General features: G+C 43.2%; 2 protein-coding genes and 2 pseudogenes across 2 annotated transcripts; 1 reads left to right on the top strand and 3 right to left on the bottom strand.

Annotated features, from left to right (window-relative positions):
* Window positions 1-614: 614 nt before the first annotated feature.
* LOC115103473 (tubulin-specific chaperone E-like) lies at window positions 615-5,400 on the bottom strand (annotated as a pseudogene).
* On the bottom strand, window positions 5,313-10,704 carry LOC135559608 (tubulin-specific chaperone E-like; annotated as a pseudogene).
* On the top strand, window positions 7,257-17,204 carry LOC115103920 (RNA-binding protein 34-like). Its single transcript, XM_029624979.2, is given in 12 exon segments — window positions 7,257-7,454; window positions 10,633-10,792; window positions 11,111-11,187; window positions 11,189-11,218; window positions 11,315-11,531; window positions 11,696-11,755; window positions 13,620-13,663; window positions 13,779-13,862; window positions 14,209-14,272; window positions 14,480-14,522; window positions 14,623-14,741; window positions 14,940-17,204. Coding segments are annotated over 12 exon segments (1,347 nt in total). The 5' UTR covers window positions 7,257-7,428; the 3' UTR covers window positions 15,363-17,204.
* On the bottom strand, window positions 17,200-22,982 carry LOC115103921 (mitochondrial import receptor subunit TOM20 homolog). Its single transcript, XM_029624982.2, has 5 exons — window positions 22,742-22,982; window positions 21,337-21,383; window positions 20,644-20,725; window positions 20,169-20,311; window positions 17,200-18,103 (listed from the first exon to the last, which is right to left on the bottom strand). The coding sequence occupies exons 1-5, from the start codon at window positions 22,863-22,865 to the stop codon at window positions 18,056-18,058; spliced, it is 444 nt and encodes a 147-aa protein (XP_029480842.1). The 5' UTR covers window positions 22,866-22,982; the 3' UTR covers window positions 17,200-18,055.
* Window positions 22,983-24,988: the final 2,006 nt, after the last annotated feature.

Below are 24,988 nucleotides of genomic sequence, written 5' to 3' on the forward strand. Positions count from 1 at the left end.
CAATTTTTGCCTAAAATGACATACCCAAGTCTAACTGCCTGTAGCTAAGGCCCAGAAGCAAGGAGATGCATATTCTTGGTACCATTTGAAAGGAATCACTTTGAAGTTTATGGAAATGTGAAAAGAATGGAGAACACCACAATTGATCTGGTAAAAGATAATACAAAGAAGGAAAAAACAAACATTATTTTGTGTATTTTTTGTACCATTTTTTAAATGCAAGCGAAAGGCCATAATGTATTATTCCAGCCCAGGTGCAATTTAGATGTTGGCCACTAGATGGCAGCGGTGTATGTGCAACATTTTAGACTGATCCAATGAACCACTGTATTTCTGTTTAAAATATTACATCAAGACTGCCCAAATGTGCCTAATTTGTTTATTAATAACTTCATGTTCAAAATTAGACACTGCCAGTATCAGATATGTCTATGTCCTGGGAAATGTTCTTGTTACTTACAACCTCATGCTAATTGCATTAGCCTACGTTAGCTCAACCGTCCCGTGGAAGGGACACCGATCCCGAAGAAGTTTAACAACAGATACACAGAGAAGGCAAAGAGAGAGTCATGCACATGGTTTGTTTCGTTGACCCACGCTTCAAAATGAGCTTTTTAGATGAGCCTGAGGCTGCAGAAGTTGACACTGACAGCTGTGTCCAGGAGGTCTTGAAGCTGGCAGCTGCACAAGTCAGGGAAGAACCACAAAGCACCAGCAGCACCTCCACCCCCACAGTGGCATCGGAGGGGAAAGGCCTGGCTGGGTTGCTGAGAAAGATCACCCATCTGTTGCCTTGATGAGGTAAAGGGGGTCAGATTCCGACCATCCCAAAAGACAAAGTAAAAGAAGAGATCAAGGTCTACCCGTCTCTGCCACCCATTCCAGCAGAAGAGGATCCACTGGTGTGGTGGAGGGGCCATGCATCAGAGCTGTCTCACCTTGACAGGGTTGCCAGGAAGCTTTTGTGCATCCCAGCAACCAGCGTGTAATCAGAGAGTGTTCAGTGCCAGTGGGCACATTGTCTCCCCTCACAGATCACTACTTTAACCGGACAAAGTAAATATGCTGACATTTTTACATTTCATTCTCAAGTGAGCAAAGATGCATACGTACAGGATGTTAGGCCAGCAGCACCTTATTTCTGTATGAAGGAGAGAACGGACATACAATCAGTGCTGTTCACTTGATTGGTTTATATATTTTGTGTTGTTATTTTAATGTCAACACCTGCACATTGGATTTGTTTGCATATGGCTGTATTGCTCTTACATGCACATTGGATTTGTTTGCATATGGCTGTATTGCTCTTACATGCACATTGGATTTGTTTGCATATGGCTGTATTGCTCTTACATGCACATTGGATTTGTTTGCATATGGCTGTATTGCTCTTACATGCACATTGGATTTGTTTGCATATGGCTGTATTGCTCTTACATGCACATTGGATTTGTATGCATATGGCTGTATTGCTCTTACATGCACATTGGATTTGTTTGCATATGGCTGTATTGCTCTTACATGCACATTGGATTTGTTTGCATATGGCTGTATTGCTCTTACATGCACATTGGATTTGTTTGCATATGGCTGTATTGCTCTTCCATGCACATTGGATTTGTTTGCATATGGCTGTATTGCTCTTACATGCACATTGGATTTGTTTGCATATGGCTGTATTGCTCTTACATGCACATTGGATTTGTTTGCATATGGCTGTATTGCTCTTACATGCACATTGGATTTGTTTGCATATGGCTGTATTGCTCTTACATGCACATTGGATTTGTTTGCATATGGCTGTATTGCTCTTACATGCACATTGGATTTGTTTGCATATGGCTGTATTGCTCTTACATGCACATTGGATTTGTTTGCATATGGCTGTATTGCTCTTACATGCACATTGGATTTGTTTGCATATGGCTGTATTGCTCTTACATGCACATTGGATTTGTTTGCATATGGCTGTATTGCTCTTACATGCACATTGGATTTGTTTGCATATGGCTGTATTGCTCTTACATGCACATTGGATTTGTTTGCATATGGCTGTATTGCTCTTACATGCACATTGGATTTGTTTGCATATGGCTGTATTGCTCTTACATGCACATTGGATTTGTTTGCATATGGCTGTATTGCTCTTACATGCACATTGGATTTGTTTGCATATGGCTGTATTGCTCTTACATGCACATTGGATTTGTTTGCATATGGCTGTATTGCTCTTACATGCACATTGGATTTGTTTGCATATGGCTGTATTGCTCTTACATGCACATTGGATTTGTTTGCATATGGCTGTATTGCTCTTACATGCACATTGGATTTGTTTGCATATGGCTGTATTGCTCTTACATGCACATTGGATTTGTTTGCATATGGCTGTATTGCTCTTACATGCACATTGCTTTACTTGTGTTGCTTTTATATGCACATTTGATTTGCTTACTTGAGGTTGTGTTCATTTAAACCTGCACGAGGTAAACTTTTACTTCTCATGGCCACATGGTGCCATCTTTAATGTTTTTTGTTATTATTTTAATGCTTATGTACACAAAGTGCATAGTGCTGCTAATTGTATTTGTTGGTTTTTAATATAAAACTTGGTGAAATGATTTCAGTGTGTGTGTATCAGTACTTTTGGAACATTTCCAGCACATTTGAACAATACCGTGATAATAATACTGATAACCGTGATAATTTGTCACAATCGTGATATGAAATGTTCGTACCGTTTCATCTCCACTCACAGACAATACTCACCTCTGAAATGTTGTTGCTATTGACTGAGAATTTTCAGGGCAGGAAACATAGCTGTTTTGCAACCTTCAGAAGACATAAAAAAAAATACCAGTATACTCAATGACGATCTTTCGCTCTTACAGTTTTACACATTGTGAAATACCGGTCATCAAAACACATATCTTATATGCATGCTCTGACATCTTCATCAAATATCTCGACTGATATGTTCATTCAACTTGACTTCCAATAACAAACACACAAAAATATAACGTTTAAAAAAAAAGAAAAGAAGTGTGGATGTAAACTTTACCAGGCAGTGCATCATCAAACCTCAAGGTCGACAAACCAGTCTTAGACATATTTAGATTCTCCAGTCTGAAATTCATGAAAATCATGGATGTAAAAAGGTTACACTTTATTGTAAATTCCATGATAAATGCTACATAAGTTATTATAAATGTTATACATGCTTATTCATTGAAATGCTAATGTTAAGCAAATAACAAAATACTAATTTATTAGGATAAGTATGTATCCCCAAAAAAGGTTTTGTTGATTATTGCTCATGAAAGTAAAGTACTCCCAAGAACTGTCAATGCACAAGTCGAAGCTAACGACAGGGCTGTGTCATTTGTCATAAGACGTAGACAAGTGTCTGTGTTGGTAGGGTTATGCTCGCTCTTACCTCGGCAGTTTGGCAATACTCAGTACGGTTCCATTAACCAAAGGGTTTGTTGAGAGATCCAAAACTGCCAAGGACTGTAAAGACATTGTTTGGCCTGCGCGAAAGAGGCGGAAATACAAGTCAGTTCTATATGTTGTTTTAGAAAAATAATAAAAATAATAATAATAATTGGAAGGGAGACCCAAAACGGCTAAAACCTTACCTCTGCAGTTCAGTGATGTCATTCTCAGAGACGTAGAGCTCTTCCAGCAGTGGCCACATGGGGGGGGGGGGGAACTCAAGCAGCTAACAGACCAACACCAAAGGGAGAGGAGATAAACGTAAAGAGACAGCATATAGAGAAGTTTTTCTCATTTCATTAGGCCTTCACAGGTTTGCACCAGCTCGTTAATTAACATATTGTGCACTGCAATTTAATGATCTATTACCGTATTAACTGGTATAAAAACACCTTTCAAAATAAAATCAGCCTGCAAAATTGTATTTTCTTCAGATGGGATTGATCTGAATGAATCTTTCATCAATCCTTACATCTTATGTCCTTGCCTCCTTCTCAACCATATATAGGTGGATAAGGTCCAAGGTTCTTTCCCTCCAGCCTTCTTCTCCAATGGGTTTTGAGGATGTAAGCATAGAGGATACAAGGAATTGAGGAAAGATGCATTGAGAAAGAGACCCATAATGCCTCAGGCTGTCACCTGAGGCCACGTGAGGGCACAGTTGGTGAGGGAGAGGACCCTGAGGCAGGGGAAGGCCCGAGGTCGCACCGTAGGGTTGGAGGGCACATGCAGTCTGTTGTGGCTGAGGGGACAGAGGACGAGAGAGAGACACGTCAGTGAGGGGATCAGAGTTTGAGAAAAGTCGGGCACAAAAACACACACACACACACACCATTATTCAGTGTGATCTACCTGAGCTGAAGCTCTTTGAGTTCCTCCATCTGCTCCGTGATGGCCATCACGTCGTCCCAGCAGCACAGGAGGTTCCTACACAGGTCCAACATCAGCACGTCTGACAGTGACCATTAAGGATGCAGTAGTAGCGTACCATCAGGTAAATGTCCAATCAATGCTTCGCCCAAGCTAATTCAATTGGGTGGGTGGACCGTACATTTACTAACAGGACATGGGGCTGTATCCCAAATAACACACACATTCACTAAAGTGCACTACTTTTGATCAGAGCCCTAGTCAAAAGTAGCGCACTATATAGGGAAAAGGGGTGCCATTTGGGACACAAACATGGTGTAATGTAGCTACATATCACAGTAAGTCCAGGTCAGAGAAGTGCACTCAAGTATTATTAACATTAACATTTTGTGGCCTCCTGAGTGGCGCAGCGGTCTAAGGCGCTGCATCGCAGTTGCGAGCAGTGCCACTAGAGATCCTGGCTCTGTCACAGCAGGCCACGACCGGGAGACCCATGGGGCGGCGCACAATTGGCCTAGCGTTGTCCGGGTTAGGGGAGCGTTTGGCCGGCAGAGATGTCCTTGTCCCATTGCACTCTAGCGATTCCAGTGGAGGGCCGGGCGCTTGCACGCTGACGGGGTCGCCAGGTGTATGGTGTTTCCTCCGACACGTCTGTGTGGCTAGCTTCTGGGTTAAGCGGGCATTGTGTTAAGAAGCAGCGCAGCTTGGCTGGGTTGTGTTTCAGAGGAAGCACGGCTCTCGACCTTCGTCTCTCCCGAGTCCGTACGGGAGTTGCAGCGATGAGACAATTGGATACCACAAAATTTGGGAGAAAAATGGGTTTAAAAATAAATAATTAAAATGAACAAAAATGATAGTTGTATTTTTTTGACATGGGCACTTATTAACTAATTAAAAGCTACGAAATGAAAGGATACAGGGAGTGGTGTTTTGGATTTCGTTTGCAGGGCCCGGGCTGGAAACCTCGCGCAACCTCAGTGCAACATCAGTGAGGTTTTCCACCCCGTGGAGAAGCACAGATGATAACAATGCTTTTCACTGAGTAAGTACAGATGACTGCACATCAGAAGTGCAAATCTGTTGGAGAGTGGTACAGTTCAACAGTCCCAATTAAAGTGCATTAGCCTACTTTTTTATAACATTCCTAACTTAATATTTATTTATTTGACCAGGGAATAGCCTTTAGGTTAGAAACCTCTTTTTGGGACCTGATACTGGCATCCTCTGGTATTGGTGGCATGCTTTAACAATATTCCTTAAGTATTACAAACAGTACATACGAAGTTGACTGTACAAACAAGCCCACTTTTAGGACAGATTCCCTAAATCAGATTAAGCCTAAAAAAAATGCCCTCTCACTCTCAGGCTCCAAAGCCTTGTTGTCCCCTAACTTCCGTTTCTCCGAGATGGCCTCGAAGCCCACCATCTCCACCGTCCTCGTGGAGATCTGGATCTCCTCTCACGAGACCTGCTGGACCTCCATCTCGAAACACCGCCTGATGGCCGTCAGGTAGTCCACCCCGAAGCTGGCCTACTTGGGCCGGACGAAAGAGCCTCCCTTCGGGTGCCTTAGGTGGGTGGAGGGGGAGAGAACCTTGGTCTGAGAGCAGAAAAAAACACATAACGGCCACGTTCCAAACCAAAAGTCTGTTTCCTGTTTCCTTTTTTGAGGGTGGAGACTTCATTTTTGCCAGAATTTCAATTTCTAACACGAATGAGCACAGCAATTAATCACCCAGCTGACCAAATTACAGAAGATTTTACTTATGGGTTAACAGTAATTAGGATGACACCTATGTCATGCTACCATCATGGAGATACTAGATATGGTTTATTTTACCTGCACGTGAAGTAGTGGACACCTTCATGGCTTCCATTGTGCTTGCCTCGATCAAGGTTGTCCCACTCCACACCAAGCCACAACCCTAAGCACAGAGGACTTGGTAAGTACAGGCATTGAATAAGTACTTGGTTATAGTGCATGACCAAGAATAATTGTGCATTTCTCTCAAACGGTGCTGCCACACACACTGTGGATAACGCGTATGTTATTTTGCCTATTATATCGATATCCCAAGCCGTCTATAAGCTAGTTAGCTTACCCGCAGTTGGTGGTAGAGTGCCAACAAACCGCACCGTGCCACGCTCCCCGTCACAAGCCACACGTCTGCCCACTGCGTCTGATGGAAGGCACTCGTCCATGGTGGTGGGTTGTGTCTGGCCAGGGACTCTCATTGAACTCACTGAATCTATAACGTTGGGTATAAGTATACCTATATATGTGCAATGAAAAATAATGAACAGGTAAAGCCTTCTGTACTCACTTGCTGTATTTTGACAGTGCTATTTAAGAAAGCATTAGGTAAATAACGTTAGCTAGCTAAAATACTTGCTGTCATGTCAACTCCCAAGAAACTGCAATGTTGTTTAGCTTTATTTGATTGGCTACTATAGTGAGATTAGCTACAACAAACATCTTCACTGCCGATGAAACACGAGGACCACGTGTCCACAGAATGGATATAATGTTATTTCCAAATATGTGTTTGAAAGTTACCTTAATCAGAGAGTTGTTGTCATATTTCGCAGCAGCATAAATAATCACAGCTCACAAACCCCGACTGGAAATAACTGAATATGAGGATGCACACGTTTGCCGTACAAATTTGATAGATTATTAATGATTAAGTTATCGGCAATAAAACGTTATTTTAGTGTCATTATTTAAATAGCCATCGTTATAATCAGGTAACAATCAATGCATCTATATTTAGATCACTGGATGAAAGCCCACCCATATGTAATAGCTAGGAACATTTACAATTGCGTTGTGCATGGTAGGACATAATTAGGTGAAGGACAGATCTTCATGGAGTAAAACGTGAGTAAATAGATACATTTTTTGGGGCATCAACACATAGTTCTAATGAGATGTTTTCATTATAACTTCCAGTACAAATTATTTGATGAATTATTTCCATGATAAAAGCACGTTTGTATAAGATTGTCTCATCATTCAAAGCAGCTGGAATCGACCATCGAGAACATTGACGTGAACTGACCATGAAAAACACACTTTCTGGAGTGAGGTTAGTCGCCATTCCACGAGTATCCGCATGTATCTAACGTTAATAATTATGTTCAATTTGTACATTGTTGGAAATACAAGGTAGTTTGGGAAACGCACACTATTACACTGCATTTTTTTTTTTACGCAACATGTAAAGTGTTGGTCCAATGTTTCATGAGCTGAAATAAAAGATCCCAGAAATGTTCCATATGCACAAAAGTATTTATTTCATATTGTGCACAAATTTGTTTACATCCCTGTTTTTGAGCATTTCTCTTTTGCCAAAATAATCCATCCACCTGACAAGTGTGGCATATCAAGAACATAATTAAACAGCATGATCATTACACAGAAGTATGTGGCAGGGTCTACAGACAATCCAAAAGGAAAACCAACCACGTCGCGGCCACAGACGTCTTGCTTCCCGACAAGCTCAACACTTTCGCCTGCTTTGAGGATGCCACCGACGCCCAAGGACTGTGGGCTCTCCTTCTCCGTGGCCAACTTGAGTAAGACATTTAAGCGTATTAACCTCCGCAAGGCTGCAAGCCCAGATGCTGATCCTCAACACAGGGGACCCACAAGGGTGCGTGCCCAGCCCCCTCCTGTACTCCCTGTTCACCCATGACTACATGGCCATGCACACCTCCAACTCAATCATCAAGTTAGCAGACAACCCAACAGTAGTGGGCCTGATTACCAACAATGACAAGACAGCCTACAGGGAGGAAGTGAGGGCCTTGGGAGAGGTGCCAGGAAAATAACCTCTCACGCAACCTCAACAAAACAAAGGAGATGATCGTGGACTTCAGGAAACAGCAGAGGGAGCATGACCTTATCAACATCAACAGGAGTTGGAAAGCTTCAAGTTCCTCGACGTACACATCACTGATGATCTGAAATGGTCCACCCACACAGACAGTGTGGTGAAGAAGGCGCAACAGCTCATCAACCTCAGGAGGTTGAGGAAATTTTGCTTGGCCCCTAAAACCCTCAAACGTTTACAGATGCACAATTGAGAGCATCCTGTCGGGCTATATCACCGCCTGGTACGGCAACTGCACCGACCGCAACTACAGGTCTCTCCAGAGGGTGCTGTGTGTGGTCTGCCCAACGCATCACCGGGGGCAAACTACCTTCCCTCCAGGACATCTACAGCACCCAATGTTACAGGAAGGCCAGAAAGATCATCAAGGACAACAACCACCCGAGCCACTGCCTGTTCACCCCGCTATCATCCAGAAGGCGACGTCAGTACAGGTGCATCAAAGCTGGAACCGAGAGACTGAAAACATCCATCTCAAGGCCATCAGCCTGTTAAATAGCCATTACTAGCCATCTTCCACCCGGTTACGCAACCCTGCTCCTTAGAGGCTGCTGCCCTATATTATAGACTTGGAATCACTGGCCACTTTAATAATGTTTACATACTGCTTTAATCATCTCATATGAGCCACTGACATTGCTCAATCTAATATTTTATATATTTCTTAATTCCATTATTTTTTAGATTTGTGTATATTGACGTGAATTGTTATACTACTGCACTGTTTGAGCTAGGAACACAAGCATTTCGCTACACCCGCAATAACATCTGCTAAATATGTGTATGTGACCAATAATATGATTTGACACAGGTGCACCTTGTGCTGGGGACAATAAAAGGCCACTCTAAAATGTGCAGATTTACTACAATACAATGCCACAGAAGTCTCAGGTTGAGGGAGCTTGCAATTGGCATGCTGACTGCAGGAATATCCAGAGCTGTTGCCAGAGAATTTAATGTTAATTTCTCTACCATAAGCCACCTTCAATGTCGTTTTACAGAATTTGGCAGCAGATCCAACCGGCCTCACAACCGCAGACCACGTGTACGGCATCGTGCGGGAGAGCAGTTTGCTGATGTCAACGTTGTGAACAGTGTGCCCCAAGGTGGCGGTGGGGTTATGGTCAGGCATAAACTACAGACAACGAACACAATTGAATTTTATCGATGGCCAATTGTCGTGACATTCATCCGCCGCCAACACCATGTTTCAGCATGACAATGCACGGCACCATGTCGTAAGGCTCCGTACACACTTCCTGGAAGCTGAAAATGTCTCTGTTCTTCCATGGCCTGCATACTCACCAGACATGTCACCCATTTAACATGTTTGGGATGCTCTGGATCTACGTGTATGACAGCATGCTCCAGGTCTCGCCATATTTAGCACAGCTATTTTAAGAGGAGTGGGACAACATTCCACAGGCCACAATTAACAGCCTAATCAACTCTATTCGAAGGAGATGTGTTGCAGACTGGTATTCTGATCCACGCCCCTATCTGTGACCAACAGATGCATATCTGTATTCAGTCGTGAAATCTGTAGAGTAGGGCCTAATTTATGTATTTCAATTGACTGATATCATTTATATGAACTGTAACTCAGTGAAAACGTTAATTGTTTCATGTTGCGTTTATATTTTTGTTCAGTAAATTGCTTCTGTTTGTTCGCAAACAATTAGGTTGGCAGCTCATTGACACTGGATAGCCTACCTTAGTGTGTTACCTCTGGAAGTTCAGCAAATGCTTATGAAGACATCACAAGGGCAGCAAGCTGTCTTTGTAGCAATAAATATTACATGTGTAAATATTACACGTACTAGGGCCTCCCGGGTGGAGCAGTGGTTAAGGGCTCAGGCTCTGTCGTAATCGGCCGCGATCGGGATGTCCGTGGAGCGACGCACAATTGGCCTAGCGTTGTCCGGGTTAGGGAGGGTTTGGCCGGTAGTGATATCCTTGTCTCATCGCGCACCAGCGACTCCTGTGGCGGGCCGGGCACAGTGCACGCTAACCAAGGTTGCCAGGTGTACCGTGTTTCCTCTGACACATTGGTGCGGCTGGCTTCCAGGTTGGATGCCAGCCGCACCAGGTTAAGAAGCAGTGCGACTGGGTTGGGTTGTGTATCGGAGGACGTAAGACTTTCGACCTTCGTCTCTCCCGAGCCCGTATGGGAGTTGTAGCGATGAGACAAGATAGTAGCTACTAACAATTGGATACCACGAAATTGGGGAGAAAGGGGGGGTAAAAAAAATTAAAATAATATTACACGTACTTTGGCATTCATGCACCTCTAGCTACCCAACAACTGTGGTAGTGAACAAACTGCTGCTGTATCTATTAAGTCTAACAATGTTATTTTGTTTTTCCTTAGTGAGGGGCCATCTGTGGACAAACAGTCCTTGGACTATGTAGTGGGATCAGTATCAGGCAGCTTGTTTCCAAAGGAGTCTACATCCAGCTCCGGATCGTTATCTGCATTGTTCCAAGCTGCGCCAGTAGTTGACACTCTGTTCTTTGTTCCTGCTCCTAAGGTAAGCCCATAAGTCCAAGGCAAGGATGCACAGCTCGGGTCTTTTAACGCTGCAGCCCAGCTGACTTTTTGTTTTCCAGGAAACCAAGGCCATATTCAGTAGAGAAAAGGTTCTGAAATAATGTGAAACGGAGTTCCTACCTACCCACTAAGAAACACACATTTTGAGCTTTCCTTTCCAAAATGATGGGGAGGTATTACTTGGAAAAACCAACAGGACTAGAGAGCTTGAGGGCCTGAGTCGTGTACCCTTGCTAGAATCTTCTGTATTTGCCAACTGAGTGAAATTCTGTTTAAAAAAAATGTATTCCATTCATAGCCTGAACCGAGGAGCGTGGAGTTGAAGGAAGGCGCGGTTACAAAAGGGCAGAACCACCAGAAACAAACAAAGAAAGCCTGCAGCTGCAGACCTAAGTCTAGAAAACAGGTGAGCGATTTAAAAATGAAACTAAATGTGATATGCAAAATAATATGCTGCAAGAGATGTAGATCGATAGATAAATGTTCTCCCTCTGGCTTTCAGAGAAAGTGCATTACAAAATGCTGACGAAGATGAACAGGTCCCAAACATGCCCAAGAAGACTAAAAGGAAAGCTGTTGAGATGGGAGAAGGGGGTGCGACAGAGGAGGAGGAGAGGCAGACAAAAAAACAGAGGACTGGAGCCCAAATTGCGGCGGAGAGGGTAAAGCAGAAACGAACAGTGTTTGTCGGCAACCTTCCTGCCAGCTGCACAAAGAAGGTAACAGCAGCCCCAGTCCTAGTTGAGTTATAAGCAGTGAACATAATCTCGTTAAGGTCTGTTGAAAGCAGACCTGGGTTCAAATAGCATTTGAAAGCAAATAAATGGTGATCGAAGTGAAAATACAAATATGCCTTATGTTGTTTCTGTGTTTGGTTTTTCAGACACTTCAGCTTGTCTTCAAGGATCAGGGAGCCATTGAAAGCATTCGATTTCGATCAGTGGTAAGTACTCCATTCACTGTATTAGATTATTCTCATACCCATCATCAGACAATGTGAGTGCTTATTTGTGAGTTAGATGATGTAAGTAAGACTTTCAGGTCAACCTTCACAAGGCCACAGGGCCAGACGGATTACCAGGATGTGTACTCAGAGCATGCGCTGACCAACTGGCTTCACTAACGTTTTCAACCTCTCCCTGTCGAAGTCTGTAATACCAACATGTTTCAAGCAGACCACCATAGTCCCTGTGCCCAAGAACATGAAGGTAATCTGCCTAAATGATTACCGACCCGTAGCACTCACATCCGTAGCCATGAAATGCTTTGAAAGGCTGGTCATAGCTCACATCAACACCATTATCCCAGAAACCCTAGACCCACTCCAATTTGCATACCACACCAACAGATTCACAGATGATGCAATCGCAATTGCACGCCACACTGCCCTCTCACACCTGGACAAAATTAACATCTGTGAGAATGCTGCTCATGGACTACATCTCAGCTTTCAACACCATAGTGCCCACAAAGCTCATCACTAAGCTAAGGACCCTGGGACTGAACACCTCCCTCTGCAACTGGATCCTGGACTTCCTGACGGGCTGCCCCTAGGTGGTAAGGGTAGGTAACAACACATCCGCAACGCTGATCCTCAACACGTGGGCCCCTCAGGGTTGCGTGTTTAGGCCCCTCCTGTACTCCCTGTTCACTCATGACTGCACGGCCAGGCACGACTCCCAACACCATTAAGTTTGATGATGACAACAGTGACAACAGCCTGATCACCAACAAGAATGAGACAGCCTATAGGTAAGAGGTCAGAGACCTGACCGTGTGGTGCAAGCACAACCTCTCCCTCAATGTGATCAAGACAAAGGAGCTGATTGTGGCCTACAGAAAAAGGAGGACCGAGCACGCCCCCATTCTCATCAACAGGGCTGTAGTGGAGCAGGTTGAGAACGTCAAGTTCCTTGGTGTCCACATCACCAACAAACATGGTCCAAGCACACCAAGACAGTCGTGAAGAGGGCACGACAAAACCTATTCCCCCCCTCAGGAGACTGAAAAGATTTGGCATGAGTTCTCAGAACCTCAAAAGGTTTTACAGCTGCACTATCGAGAGCATCCTGGTGGGTTGCATCACTGCCTGGTATGGCAAGTGCTTGGCCTCCGACCGCAAGGCACTACAGAGGGTAGCGCGTACGGCCCAGTACATCTCCGGGGCCAAGCTTCCTGCCATCCAGGACCTCTATACCAGGCGGTGTCAGAGGAAGGCGCTAAAAATTGTCCGACTCCAGCCACCCTAGTCATAGAGTCTCTCTGCTACCGCACGGCACCAGAGTGCCAAGTCTAGGTCCAAGAGACGCCAAAATAGCTTCTACCCCCAAGCTATAAGACTCCTGAACAGCTAATCAAATGGCCACCCGGACTAATTACATTGCCCCCCTCTGGAACGGTGCTGCTACTCTGCTATCTGTGCATAGTCACTTTAATAACTCTACCTACATGTACATATTACCTCGAGAACAGTGCCCCCGCACATTGACATTGTACCGGTACCCCCTGAATATAGCCCCGCTATTGTTATTTACAGCTGCTCTTTTAATTTTGATATTTTTATCTCTTACCTTTTTTTAGGTATTTTCTTAACCGCATTGTTTAAGGGCTTGTAAGTAAGCATTCCGCTGTATGGTCTACACCTGTTGTATGGTCTACACCTGTTGTATGTGACAAATACAATTTGATTTCCACTAGGGTAGAACTTCCTGAATGCTTCATAGTAATGGATGAAAGTTGAATAATACAACGCTTTCTGAAGACTCAACCCTGATCGGTGAAGCTAAAACATGTCATTTTCCTTGCAGGTAAGAGAAGATCCATCGATGTCACGCAAAGTAGCAGCTATTCAGTAAGTTTCCCTGTCTTTTTTACCATGAGAAATGCGAACACTGATTGAATGGGAGTATCCGTGGTAACATGACGCATGCATTTGAGAACATTTTGTTGTTGCTTTCCTTCTCTAGACGCAAGGTTCACCCCAAGAAGCAGAGCATCAATGCCTACGTGGTTTTCGAAGCTGAGGAAGGAGCCGAGAAGGCATTGGAAAGGTATAGCAACTGGCAAGCATTCAACTTGAATTGTATCATGGCTGTTTTACGTTATCATAATCTCATAAACCCAGAACTAAAGTCTTCCTAATTTTGAGTCAGATGCTCTATTACATTTCCCTTCAAAAATTTTTGAATATGTGAGCACCTGCGAAATCATGATTTGTCCAAATGATCAGTGTCAAAATCTGCATACCAGAACAAAGTTCCTCATTAGTTGTCAAATCCCAGTCAGTTGACAGATGCTACGTTACCATGTGTTACTTGCGTCCGTCCGAGAGATTAACATATCAAGTGTCATCTTTAAGCCCTTGTGGGTTAATATGTATTACTTTAATTCTTGCAGGAACGGCATGGAGATTGAGAAAAACTTTCACATCCGGGTCGACAGGGTCTCCAAAAGTTCATTGGTAAGTGTCCCATGACACTTAATATTTTAAAAAGCACAGCACCTGCCTAGCATTAAGATCGGTATACTTGGTGGCAATAGAATGCACTTGCTGGCAGTTTGATCCAGTTAAGGTGATAAATTGACATTTGCTTAATCCTTTGATTTTTGTATAAACTTGTTTGAGCAAGGATGCTGCCACATTGAATAAAATCGTTTGGTCTTTCAGCACGATCACAAGAGGTCAATATTCATTGGCAATCTACCATTCGGTGAGTAACTATGAGAGGGTTTTACTTTCCTGTGAACGTCTCAGTCAAAAGGAAAACAATAAAATGCACGTTATTTGGCTCATACTGTATTAACTTGTAGATATAAACGAATTGCCAGTGCGACAGCACTTTGAGGAGTGTGGCGAGGTGGAGGGGGTGCGGCTGGTGCGGGACAAGAACTCTGGAATGGGCAAGGGCTTCGGCTACATCTTATTCCAGGTGAGAAAAAGAACGCACATTTCATACGCACCCAACCTGCTCAGAGATGTGTGTGAAGCAGTTATGTATGCATTTCAGCAGTCTTCCCACTACTGAGCTGGCCAAGTCCCATACGGCAGCAGCACACAGTTTATTTTCTAACTACACCCCCTCCATCCGTACCTGCATCATCTCTAACAGCTAACGCTTTTGTTGTAGAGCATCGATGCTGTCCAGCTGGCCTTGAAACTAGACGGCTCCAAACTCCTCGGGAGGTCGGTCCGGGTGAAGAGGTCAGTGAAGAAGGAGAAAGAGAAGAAGAAAGTGGTGCACAGAGGTCCCAGAGGGAAAGAAAGAGAGATTAAGGGTGCAGGGAAGGAGCCTACCAAAGGGGGATTTAAGGAGAGACCGGGCCAGGGCGGTCCCCAAAACAAGTCTTCCGGGAGGCCGCAGGGAAAGGGGCCTCAAATCAAATCGATGGGGAAGCCATTCAAGAAAAGTCTAGGTGAGGCAACGAAAGCCCCCACAGGCCCCTCTTCCTTCAAAGGTGAGATGGCCGACCCAAACAGAAAAAATGCAAAGGCGAAAGCACTGAAGAAGAAACTCAAACCGAGGAAAAGGAATCAGGTCGTACACATTTGATGGTCTGTGCTTTGTGCCTTTTGGATGTAAATTAATTTGATATTGTTAAAGCAGATAAAATGTGTTGTACAATTAACATGTCAGTGGAGCTATATCATGAGATGGTGTGTAAGCGTTCCTGACGTAACATCCATGCCTACCCACATTTCCAGTTGAAACGGTTGTTTTTTTAGGTTGGGGCTATCGCACCCAATGTATGTAAATATTAACATGTACAGTTGAAGTCGGAAGTTTACATCAACTTAGTTTGGAGTCATTAACTCATTTTTCAACCACTCCACTCATTTCTTGTTAACAAAATATAGTTTTGGCAAGTCTGTTAGGACATCACTTTTACACAAGTAATTTTTCCAGCAATTTGTTAGAGATTATTTCACTGTATCACAATTCCAGTGGGCCTGAAGTTTACATACACTAAGTTGACTGTACCTTTAAACAGCTTGGAAAATTCCAGAAAATTGTATGGCTTTAGAAGCTTCTGATCATCATTTGAGTCAATTAGAGGTGTACCTGTGGATGTATTTCAAGGCCTACCTTCAAACTCGGTGCCTCTTTCCTTGACATCATGGGAAAATCAAAAGAAAATCAGCCAAGACCTCAAAAAAAATTGTAGACCTCCACAAGTCTGGTTCATCCTTGGGAGCAATTTCCAAACACCTGAGGGTACCACGTTCATCTGTACAAACAATAGTACGCAAGTATAGACACCATGGGACCACGCAGCCGTCATACCACTCAGGAAGGAGACGCGTTCGGTCTCCTAGAGATGAACGTACTTTGGTGCAAAAAGTGCAAATCAATCCCAGAACAACAAAGGACCTTGAAGATGCTGGAGGAAGCAGGTACAGTAAAAGTCCTATATCGACATAACCTGAAAGGCCCCTCAGCAAGGAAGAAGGCACTTCTCCAAAACCGCCATAAAAAGAGCCAGACTATGGTTTGCAACTGCACATGGGGACAAAGATTGTACTTTTTGGAGAAATGTCCTCTGGTGTAATACAACTGTTTGGCCATTATGACCATCGTTATGTTTGGAGGAAAAAGTGGGAGGCTTGCAAGCCAAAGAACCTCATCCCAACCGTGAAGCACAGGGGTGGTAGCATCATGTTGTGGGGGTGCTTTGCTGCAGGAGGGACTGGTGCACTTCACAAAATAGATGGCATCATGAGGGAGGAAAAATATGTGGATAATTTGAAGCAACATCAAGACATCAGTTAAATATTGGTCGCAAATGGGTCTTCCATATGGACAATGACCCTAAGCATACTTCCAAATTTGTGGCAAAATGGCTTAAGGACAACAAAGTCAAGGTATTGGAGTGGCCATCACAAAGCCCTGACCTCAATCCTATAGAAGATTTGTGGGCTGAACTGAAAAGGCATGTGCGAGCAAGGAGGCCTACAAACTTGACTCAGTTACACCAGCTCTGTCAGGAGGAATGGGCCAAAATTCTTATTTTGGGAAACTTATTGTGGGAAGCCCGTTGAAAAGCTACCTCTAACATTTGACCCAAGTTTAAATTGTTTAAGGCAATGCTACCAAATACCAATTGAGTGCATGTAAACTTCTGACCCACTGGGAATGTTATGAAAGAAATAAGACTATTCTGACATTTCACATTCTTAAAATAAAGTGGTGATCCTAACTGACTAAGACAGAGAATTTTTACTAGGATTAAAAATGTCAGGAATTGTGAAAAACAGTTTAAATGTATTTGGCTACGGTATGTAAAAACTTCCAACTGTACGTCTATGGTCCCACCTAAAGGTAGGGAAAACATTCATTAACTATTCAGGACATTAACATCTGAGAGACTAAATAAAGTTTTAGAAGCAAGTGTCATTTACCTTTTTATTTTGATTTCTTACAAAGAGGAACAACCTCTTAATGACCTAACAGAACATTCAACCACTTTCTAAAGTATCTGCATGTCGGACTGAAATTAAAACAATAACTTAAATACAATGAAGCAACAACATTGAGACAGTCGTTCAATTTCCTTGTTCCTACATGTGATCTAAGAAGTTTGTAGAAATAGGTTTTAATACAGGGGCTATATGTATCAAGTAGGAATGCTTTTTTAGGATCCATTTCCCTTTTAGATCACAATGTATAAGAATGCATGGGCAGGGGGGGACCTGATCCTAGATCAGCACTCCTACTCAAGACGCTTAATACATATGGTCCCAGAGCTGTGTAAATGTGGGAGTGGTTGCAGGGATGACATTGTAAATGCTGAGAAATGCTTTGCTACACCTTCCAGAGACCGACCACTAAGAGAAGCAAAACAATGTATTTTTCTAACTGCATATGAATCCAATAAAAATGCTGTCCGATGGGCATTTTTGATTGGTTGCTGCAAATCACGATATGGTAATTTGATGCGACCAATAGTAACACACGTGTGGGGGACGGGTTCATGTTTCTTTCATTTGGACATCAGCGAAAGAATGTTCAATACCCTCCAAAAAAGTGAGTTAAAAAAAAGTTAACCTCTTATCCTGACTTGTCTAAAAAATTGGTTATAGGAGCACCGGGATTAACTTTCCCCTAGGTACCGATCTAGGATCACCTTCCCCTCCCCAATCCTGACCTTAACGATTAGTGGGGGAAATACAAAACTGACCCAAGATCAGCATCTAGGGGCACTCCGTTATAGGAGGGTTCCGAGGGGAAATTTCCAGCGATGATCCTCATTCTAAGTCCTCTTCATTCAAGCTACCTTGTGCGCTCACAATACGCTGCAGGAAAGAGGGAAATAACATCAAATTCTAAAGCCATAAACATGCAAAATGTGTCCAGTTTCCACTTCGTTGTTGATCTCGGACCATAATCATAAAAGAGTCAGAATAGAAGTGCTGATCTAGGATCAGGGCCCATATTCAAAAAAGCATCTTCTCCTACTCAGATGTTTTATGAATACGGACTCAGGTCCCCTCTGTCCATGTTCTTACTCAAGGTAAAAACTGGCCCTAAAATCAGCACTCCTACTCTATGGTTGAGACAACAGCCTCTGAAAGGACTGAAGATTGTTAAACAGTGGTGGGTGCCTTTCATCATGTTAGAAAGACCATCGTCATTTTTGACAAGGTTTGATAGGTAAAAGCAGTATGCTGGATCTGTACTCGGAGGCACATACAGCTCCACCAAAGTCATGAGCTGTGTTTCAGTCTCAGACATGTTTGTTACCTAAACTAATTCTTGAAAAAAAATGGTGCCGATAGTGGGCAGCCGTGCTCTATCCCCTAGGCAACGTTGCAGTATTTTTTATATAAGCATTTCGCTACACCCACAATAACGTCTGTTAAACACGTGACCATTTAAAAAAAATCAGATTGTACTTCTGTCTAGCATATAATACAACTGGTTTTAGGGCTGGGCGAGATCTAAATTTGTTTTTGCTAAATGTTCAGATGCCTGTATCGCATGAATCTACGTTTTTATTATCATCTCCTTCGCTTCTTGTGCACCTTCCCACTAGCACACAGACACCAAGCCCCTCACAACAAAGACGAAAGAAACTGCTTGTTGTCATAGAGGAAGTTAAACTCGCTGTTTGCAGCATTTGAGGTTTGGTCCAACAGAACCAGTCATAGGAACACCAAAATGCTAAGACACTTTTACTGAAATAGACGAGAACTTAACCTTTCTATGGGTCAACTCTCAATGTAGTACAGAGCAGACCCTACTCAAATGAGTATCAATGAATATGATGGTGGAAAATTCATGCTCAGTCTGTCACGCGCGGTACCGCTAGCAGCATTTTAGCCACAGACTTGTGTGCTAGCTGTGTAGTCTGTGTTTTTATAAATGTGCATACAAATACATTAGGAATTGGCAACTCATTCTCATTCTGAGAAATAAGCATCGGTTTATCCAGGTAGGCCACTTGATTTCGATATCTAAATAAGTTCAACTGTTCAACCTTGTTGGCTAGCAAATAGATTCAAGTTGGTTAGACTTGAAATAAACATTAGCTGGCTACTCACTAGCACGTGGGTTTGTGCTGGAGTGATTTTACGAGACCCATGTTAAATTTTCTATTATGCCTGCTACAAGAAGTTGGTCATGGTGCATGGTTCTGGTTAAATATGTAAAAAATAAATAAATGCAATTTCATAGACAGACATGAAAGACAGATCAATTATATATATATTTTTTAAGTAGGTTAAACTATTAATCAAATAATTAAATTATTAGTCAGTCTTATGGTTGTGGAAAGATCATATTTAGCTTCGTTATAATTTTACAAGCCCTGAATTCAGTTAAGATTATTGCTGACTGTTGGAAATGAGGTGTATTGACCTTTTAACTGTGCAACAAAGCTTAGGGAAAATGTTAAAAAATAAAATCAAGGTATATTGTGACTCAACAATGTTTAGAAATAAAGATACCATTTTTAGGCCATATCGCCCTAGTTGGTTTCCGCTTTCTTGCTTGAATACACTTACTGTAAATTGCTCTGAATAGAAGCGTACCCGCTACAGATGCGGGCACTAAAAAGTTATTTGGTCAAAAACTATCTGTAGCAGACTGTGTTGCACACATTGTGGCAATGGTTATGCTAATAGCACAGCGCAACATAACTTTTCAGAACCTGCAACTGCAAATGACCCTGAAATGTATGAGAGGCACTATACCTGGCTGATGGTTAGTGTTGGGGTTGTTACACAAGCTCAATTTTGAATAGGATTGCAGTTCTGACTACATTTTAGTAGTAGCTTCCTTGCTTGTATGCACTTACTGTAAGCAGCCCAGGGTAGGAGTGTTTGCTAAATGACCTTGAAGTAGAGAAAAGGACTGTACCTGGCTGATGGTGGGCAGTTTGGTGAGTAGCATCTGGAAGACTGGTGGAGGGAGAGTCTGCTGCAGCACCTGGAGAAGCTGCTGGGGCTGGCCGCACACGGCGATGGCGTTGGTCAGGTGCTCGATGCCGTTCTCGTAATCTCCTATACCGGAATACCAAGCGCAAAGAGGTTCAGATTGACAAAACGAGCAGTACATTAAATGAAGAACAGTGTCGTTACTCTGGTCAAAAGTAAATTAGGTAGTGCATTATGGGGCACAAGGTGTCATTGCACTGGTCGAAAGTAGTGGGGGAGGATGTCAATGCTTTGGTCCAAAGTAGTGCACTATATGGGGAATATGCAGTCATCGCTTGGTAAAAAGTAGTGCACTCTATATGGGGTCACTTGGGATCGCTTGGTAAAAGTGTACTAGCAGACCTATATGGGGAATAGAGAGTCACACACAGCCTAAGTGATGTCAATGTAAGCAAGACCTTGAGCCAACAGCTCCTCTCCCAGCTGAATCTCCTCCAGGAAGAACTTCTGAACCGCCTCAGCATCCTTCAGGTCTGGGAGCTGCAAGAGTTCCACAACACACACTTTTCTTTTCATTGGTCAAGAAATAACTAAAACATAGACAGGTGGAAAAGCTCTTGTCGATGGCCTATGCTCCAGGAAGAATAAAATGCCTATTCAAATGAGTCGGGGCAATCCGCCGAGGCTTCATCAGGTGTAAGGTAAGAGTTCAATTTAAGTGAACTCTTAACCCAGCAGTTCTTGCTGGGTTTGCACTTCCTCCATTGGAAAACAATGGCTTGTTCGCCACAGAACCATTCTTGTACAAGTCAAGTATGTGGGCCTTAAGTAACAGATTTTGGAGAGAAGAGTGTAGTCGAGTAGGTCTGTTTCCATTGGGGAGCTATACAGTTGTGTTGACTGAAATTCAGTACCACTGTACAGACAAAAGGTTTAATAAATGCACTAATTCCAGTCTCAAATCAGTCATACCCAGCCATCACCTTGCCGTGTCCCAATACATGCCAGTGAAGATATCCTGTTTATTCCACTTGAGGTCATTGGAGATTATTTTCCACAAGGTATCATCTGACGTGTACTAGACATGACTTCTTTAGACGTGTGTTCATTGAGGAAGAATAGAAATAGTACCTTGAGGGGATTTTACTCACCTTTGACAGTCCTGTCCCCTGTTTTGCAGCCGCCTGATTTCTCCTCCCTTGGGCAGAGGTAAACACAATCACTGTTAATATAAATAGCTTTGGGGAATGTTCCTGTTTGTACTTAGACAACTTAGTTTCTCAGGCAATCCTACAGTGCAAGACTATGATTAGGAACAGTAAGGAAGTCCCATTAACATCCTAAATTGACACCCTGAGGTACAACTTCGGCTTTGAACAAAGCTCCAAAATAATCCACACACCTTCCCTTGATAAAGTGGTTTACCCAGGTCAGAATCAGGATATACTTAAGTGTAGCTGCTAAATAGCAAGTGACAACTAGCCAAACAATCCTAGTTCTTTTTTTTCCGGATAGAGTGATTAACTACCTGAGTGGAAGGAAAATTTTCAAAAAGGCTAACAGAGGAACATGGCTCATTCAATTGCAGTAAAGCAGGTGTATAAAGCATTGTGGCCAGCTGACAGCCAAAATCCATCTTTCATACTGTAGTCCAGCTACAATTGTAGTCTAGTTAATGTGGGACTGGAATGTGATCTGTATAGGATTTTTATTGTGACATGCATCCATATGTGTATTCTAATTGGCTCCTGTATTAGAGTGAGGGATTCTGGGTAGAAGACAAGGCAGAACTGCCATTATGTAGTGTGTGGAGGTGTATTTATTTTATATCCCCTTATGAGTTATGCAGTCTCATCATTAAAGTTTGCAGTCTAATGCTCTGTAGGCGCATTATCAGCTTCTTCATACCGACAACCCATGGCCTTACATGAGTAGTAGGCCTGGATAGAGTAACACCAGGGATATCCAGGTTGCTCTAATACAGGAGCCGATTAGAATACACATATGGATGCATGTCACAATAAAAATCCTATACAGATCACATTCCAGTCCCACATTAACTAGACTACAATTGTAGCTGGGCTACAGTATGAAAGATGGATTTTGGCTGCTTGGCAAGCTCTATGTCTGATATGGCTAGTAGCCTAGAATGGTTGGTTTAGGTTACATAACAGTTCAAAACACACCATCAATGAATGAATCAGGGTAGGTGCAGCTTTCCATGTCTGAATTCAACTTAACAGAACGCTTGTTGTGAGTGAGTAGGAAGTACATTAATACATGATAAAGGAGGTAGTTAGCAGAGAAACGCTCAACTCTATAAGAAAACAGAGTTGAGTTGCTATGCGCTAGTTAGGTGCAGGACTTTTGGGGTTAGCAGTGCGCTGACAATGAATCAGATCTAGTGCACAAACCATTAACGTAACCATGCAAGCTTCTATACTTCGCCAATTGGGAATAGTTAAACGAGTTCGGCCTGGCTCGGGTATTTAGTTGCACCGCAGGTCTCCCAAACAGAGACCGGAGCGGGTTGCAAAGGACGTGGACAACACTCACGTTCTCGCAGCCTGTTCTTGAAGTTGGGGTCACTCCGTCTTTTCCTGTCGAAGTAGATGCAGTAGCCAACGAACAGAGCCCCGCAAACACCGGCGGCTATCGTGCTCGATTTACCGCCTATCATCACTTCCGAAATGGTTGATATTTCTATGTTAACAAAGATAATATTTCAATTTTGGCTTATATCAAAGGTGGTACATGACCTCACACAGTCGCAAGTTCGCAGCAAAAAGGACCAGTAAGGACCGCTGACTAATTTGACAGCTAGGGTGTCCGCATTGAACGCCTGATCGAAAATAATGCACATTTAATTCCCAATCACACGATATCTCCGATAGCGTATGCATTTGATTGAATATAAAGTGTTGTATGTTGAACCCAGATGGGGGGGGGGGGGGGGGTTAGGATTTCTTTAAATCAATGTAAGTAGTATTGGGTCGCATTGAAATGTAAGTGCCACAAGGGAGCAGTAGCAATTCATTTAAAAAAAGAAGCAGCAGGCTAATGATTACATTTGATACAATTAAACAGTATTTTCTCCAGAGTAAGAAAAATAGAAACAATTCAACTACGACTATAGGTATTTTGACTAATCTGGGGTAGACTACACAGCAGCAAACAATGGCCAAGTGAAATATTGAACAGTAGGCTACATGGTGTGGCACAATCATTTAGACTAGTAAGACAACATGTACAATTTTGCTTTCGCTATGACCAATTCATTTACGAAAAATGATGCCAGTTGCTCTGAGCCTTGCTCCTATGCCTGTCTGGCCTTAGTTTGCACTTTTCATCTCTCAGATGATAGCTAATCCCTAGAAGTGCTGCTCAACAGAACAGATGGTCAGCTGCATTACATGTGCAAGGCCAGGCAGCTGCAAAAATATACCACCTTGACTATTAGGCTTCTGAGGGCACATGCTCAGACCTGCAGTAATACAAACCATCAGGCATGCACATCCTTACATGGATTATATCATCACCAGACTGTGTCTGGTATTGCGTGCACCTTTGCCTTTAAATGGCAACTGAGTCGTTCTGCACCATTTCTGTGGCTGATTGTTGTTGTTACAGTTTAATAAAGGAATAACTGAACCTTAGAGATTGGCGTCATTGACCACACGTCGCCAGTTGACAGGATTTTGGAAGAGGGTGTGTGCTTTTGAGGGGGTTTCCAGTTAAACTGTGGGTGTGTGGTTGTGTGCGTGCATGTGTGTTTGTACAAGTGTGTGTTTGAACAAGCGTGTGTACACCTTCATACCCGTACTTATGTCTCTATGTGTGTGTGTATGTGAGCATGCATTGCATGTGTACTTCTTCATACTTACGTGTGTGTGTGCATGTATCAGTGGAGGCTGCTGAGGGGAGGATGATTCATAATAATGGCCAGAATGGAGTGAGCCGTCCTTCCCTCAGCAGCCTCCACTGGCATGTGTGTGTGTATGTGCGTGCATGTGTACACTTGTCTGTGGACAATTTACATGGTAGGAGGATTACCCGTCTGCCCTGTCGTCTCTCTCGCCAGCGGCTTAGCAGCTCGCACCTGGCATGCAGCTGGCTGAGGGTTTGGCAAAGAATTCACCCCTCAGGGACATCGAGCTCCGCCAGTGCCCGGGCTTGACGTGTCGCGGCTTAGCCAGAGGCTCATCGTCTCGCGGCGGTGGGTTATTATTACCATTACTCAATCGTTCCTGGAAGCTGCTTTGGAAGCCCTACTGTATGTGATCCCAGTGCTTGTGTGTTCGGAGGTCTCCTAAATCCATGCCGTCACCCCAGGCCACATTATACATGTCTGTAGCAATTCCCTAGGAAACAAGTACTCTTGTCATTTGCTGGGACTCAGACAGATCTCATGTCCTTATGTCGATGTGGGTTGGAGGTTTGGACAGAAAGACCATGACACACACACACACACATGTTTAGGGATGTTGTACAAATAATGGTTATTGCAAAACTATCTATCAATCAGATAGTAGAATTATGTAAGACTTTAGGGTTTATAAAGAGAACCAACCAATGGGGATGCTTTACCGACTGATTCCTACATATCTCTCTTAAAACCATTTATATGGGTATAACTTTTACTGTTCTCCTGGGTGTGCTAAGGTTGGCAATAAGACAGGAGACACCCTGCAGTTGCTTATTGTGCAGTATACGAGCCTCACTGTGTACCTTTATTGACTGTGCACATAGCACTATTAAATTAATTAAGCATGCTCCTTAAAGGCTAGGTAATTAGCATGCTTG

This window comes from Oncorhynchus nerka, linkage group LG21 (genome assembly GCF_034236695.1).
Source record: "Oncorhynchus nerka isolate Pitt River linkage group LG21, Oner_Uvic_2.0, whole genome shotgun sequence".
Classification (NCBI taxonomy): Eukaryota; Metazoa; Chordata; class Actinopteri; order Salmoniformes; family Salmonidae; genus Oncorhynchus; species Oncorhynchus nerka.

What these genes read in the sequence shown, in the direction of transcription:
- LOC115103921 (XM_029624982.2), bottom strand. Translation starts at nt 22,865, where the DNA reads ATGATAGGCGGTAAATCGAGCACGATAGCCGCCGGTGTTTGCGGGGCT. An exon ending in CAAGAACAGGCTGCGAGAAC is followed by an intron (nt 21,384 to 22,741) that starts GTGAGTGTTGTC and finishes CCTCTGCCCAAG; the next exon opens with GGAGGAGAAATCAGGCGGCT. An exon ending in AGAGGAGCTGTTGGCTCAAG is followed by an intron (nt 20,312 to 20,643) that starts GTCTTGCTTACA and finishes ATTCCGGTATAG; the next exon opens with GAGATTACGAGAACGGCATC.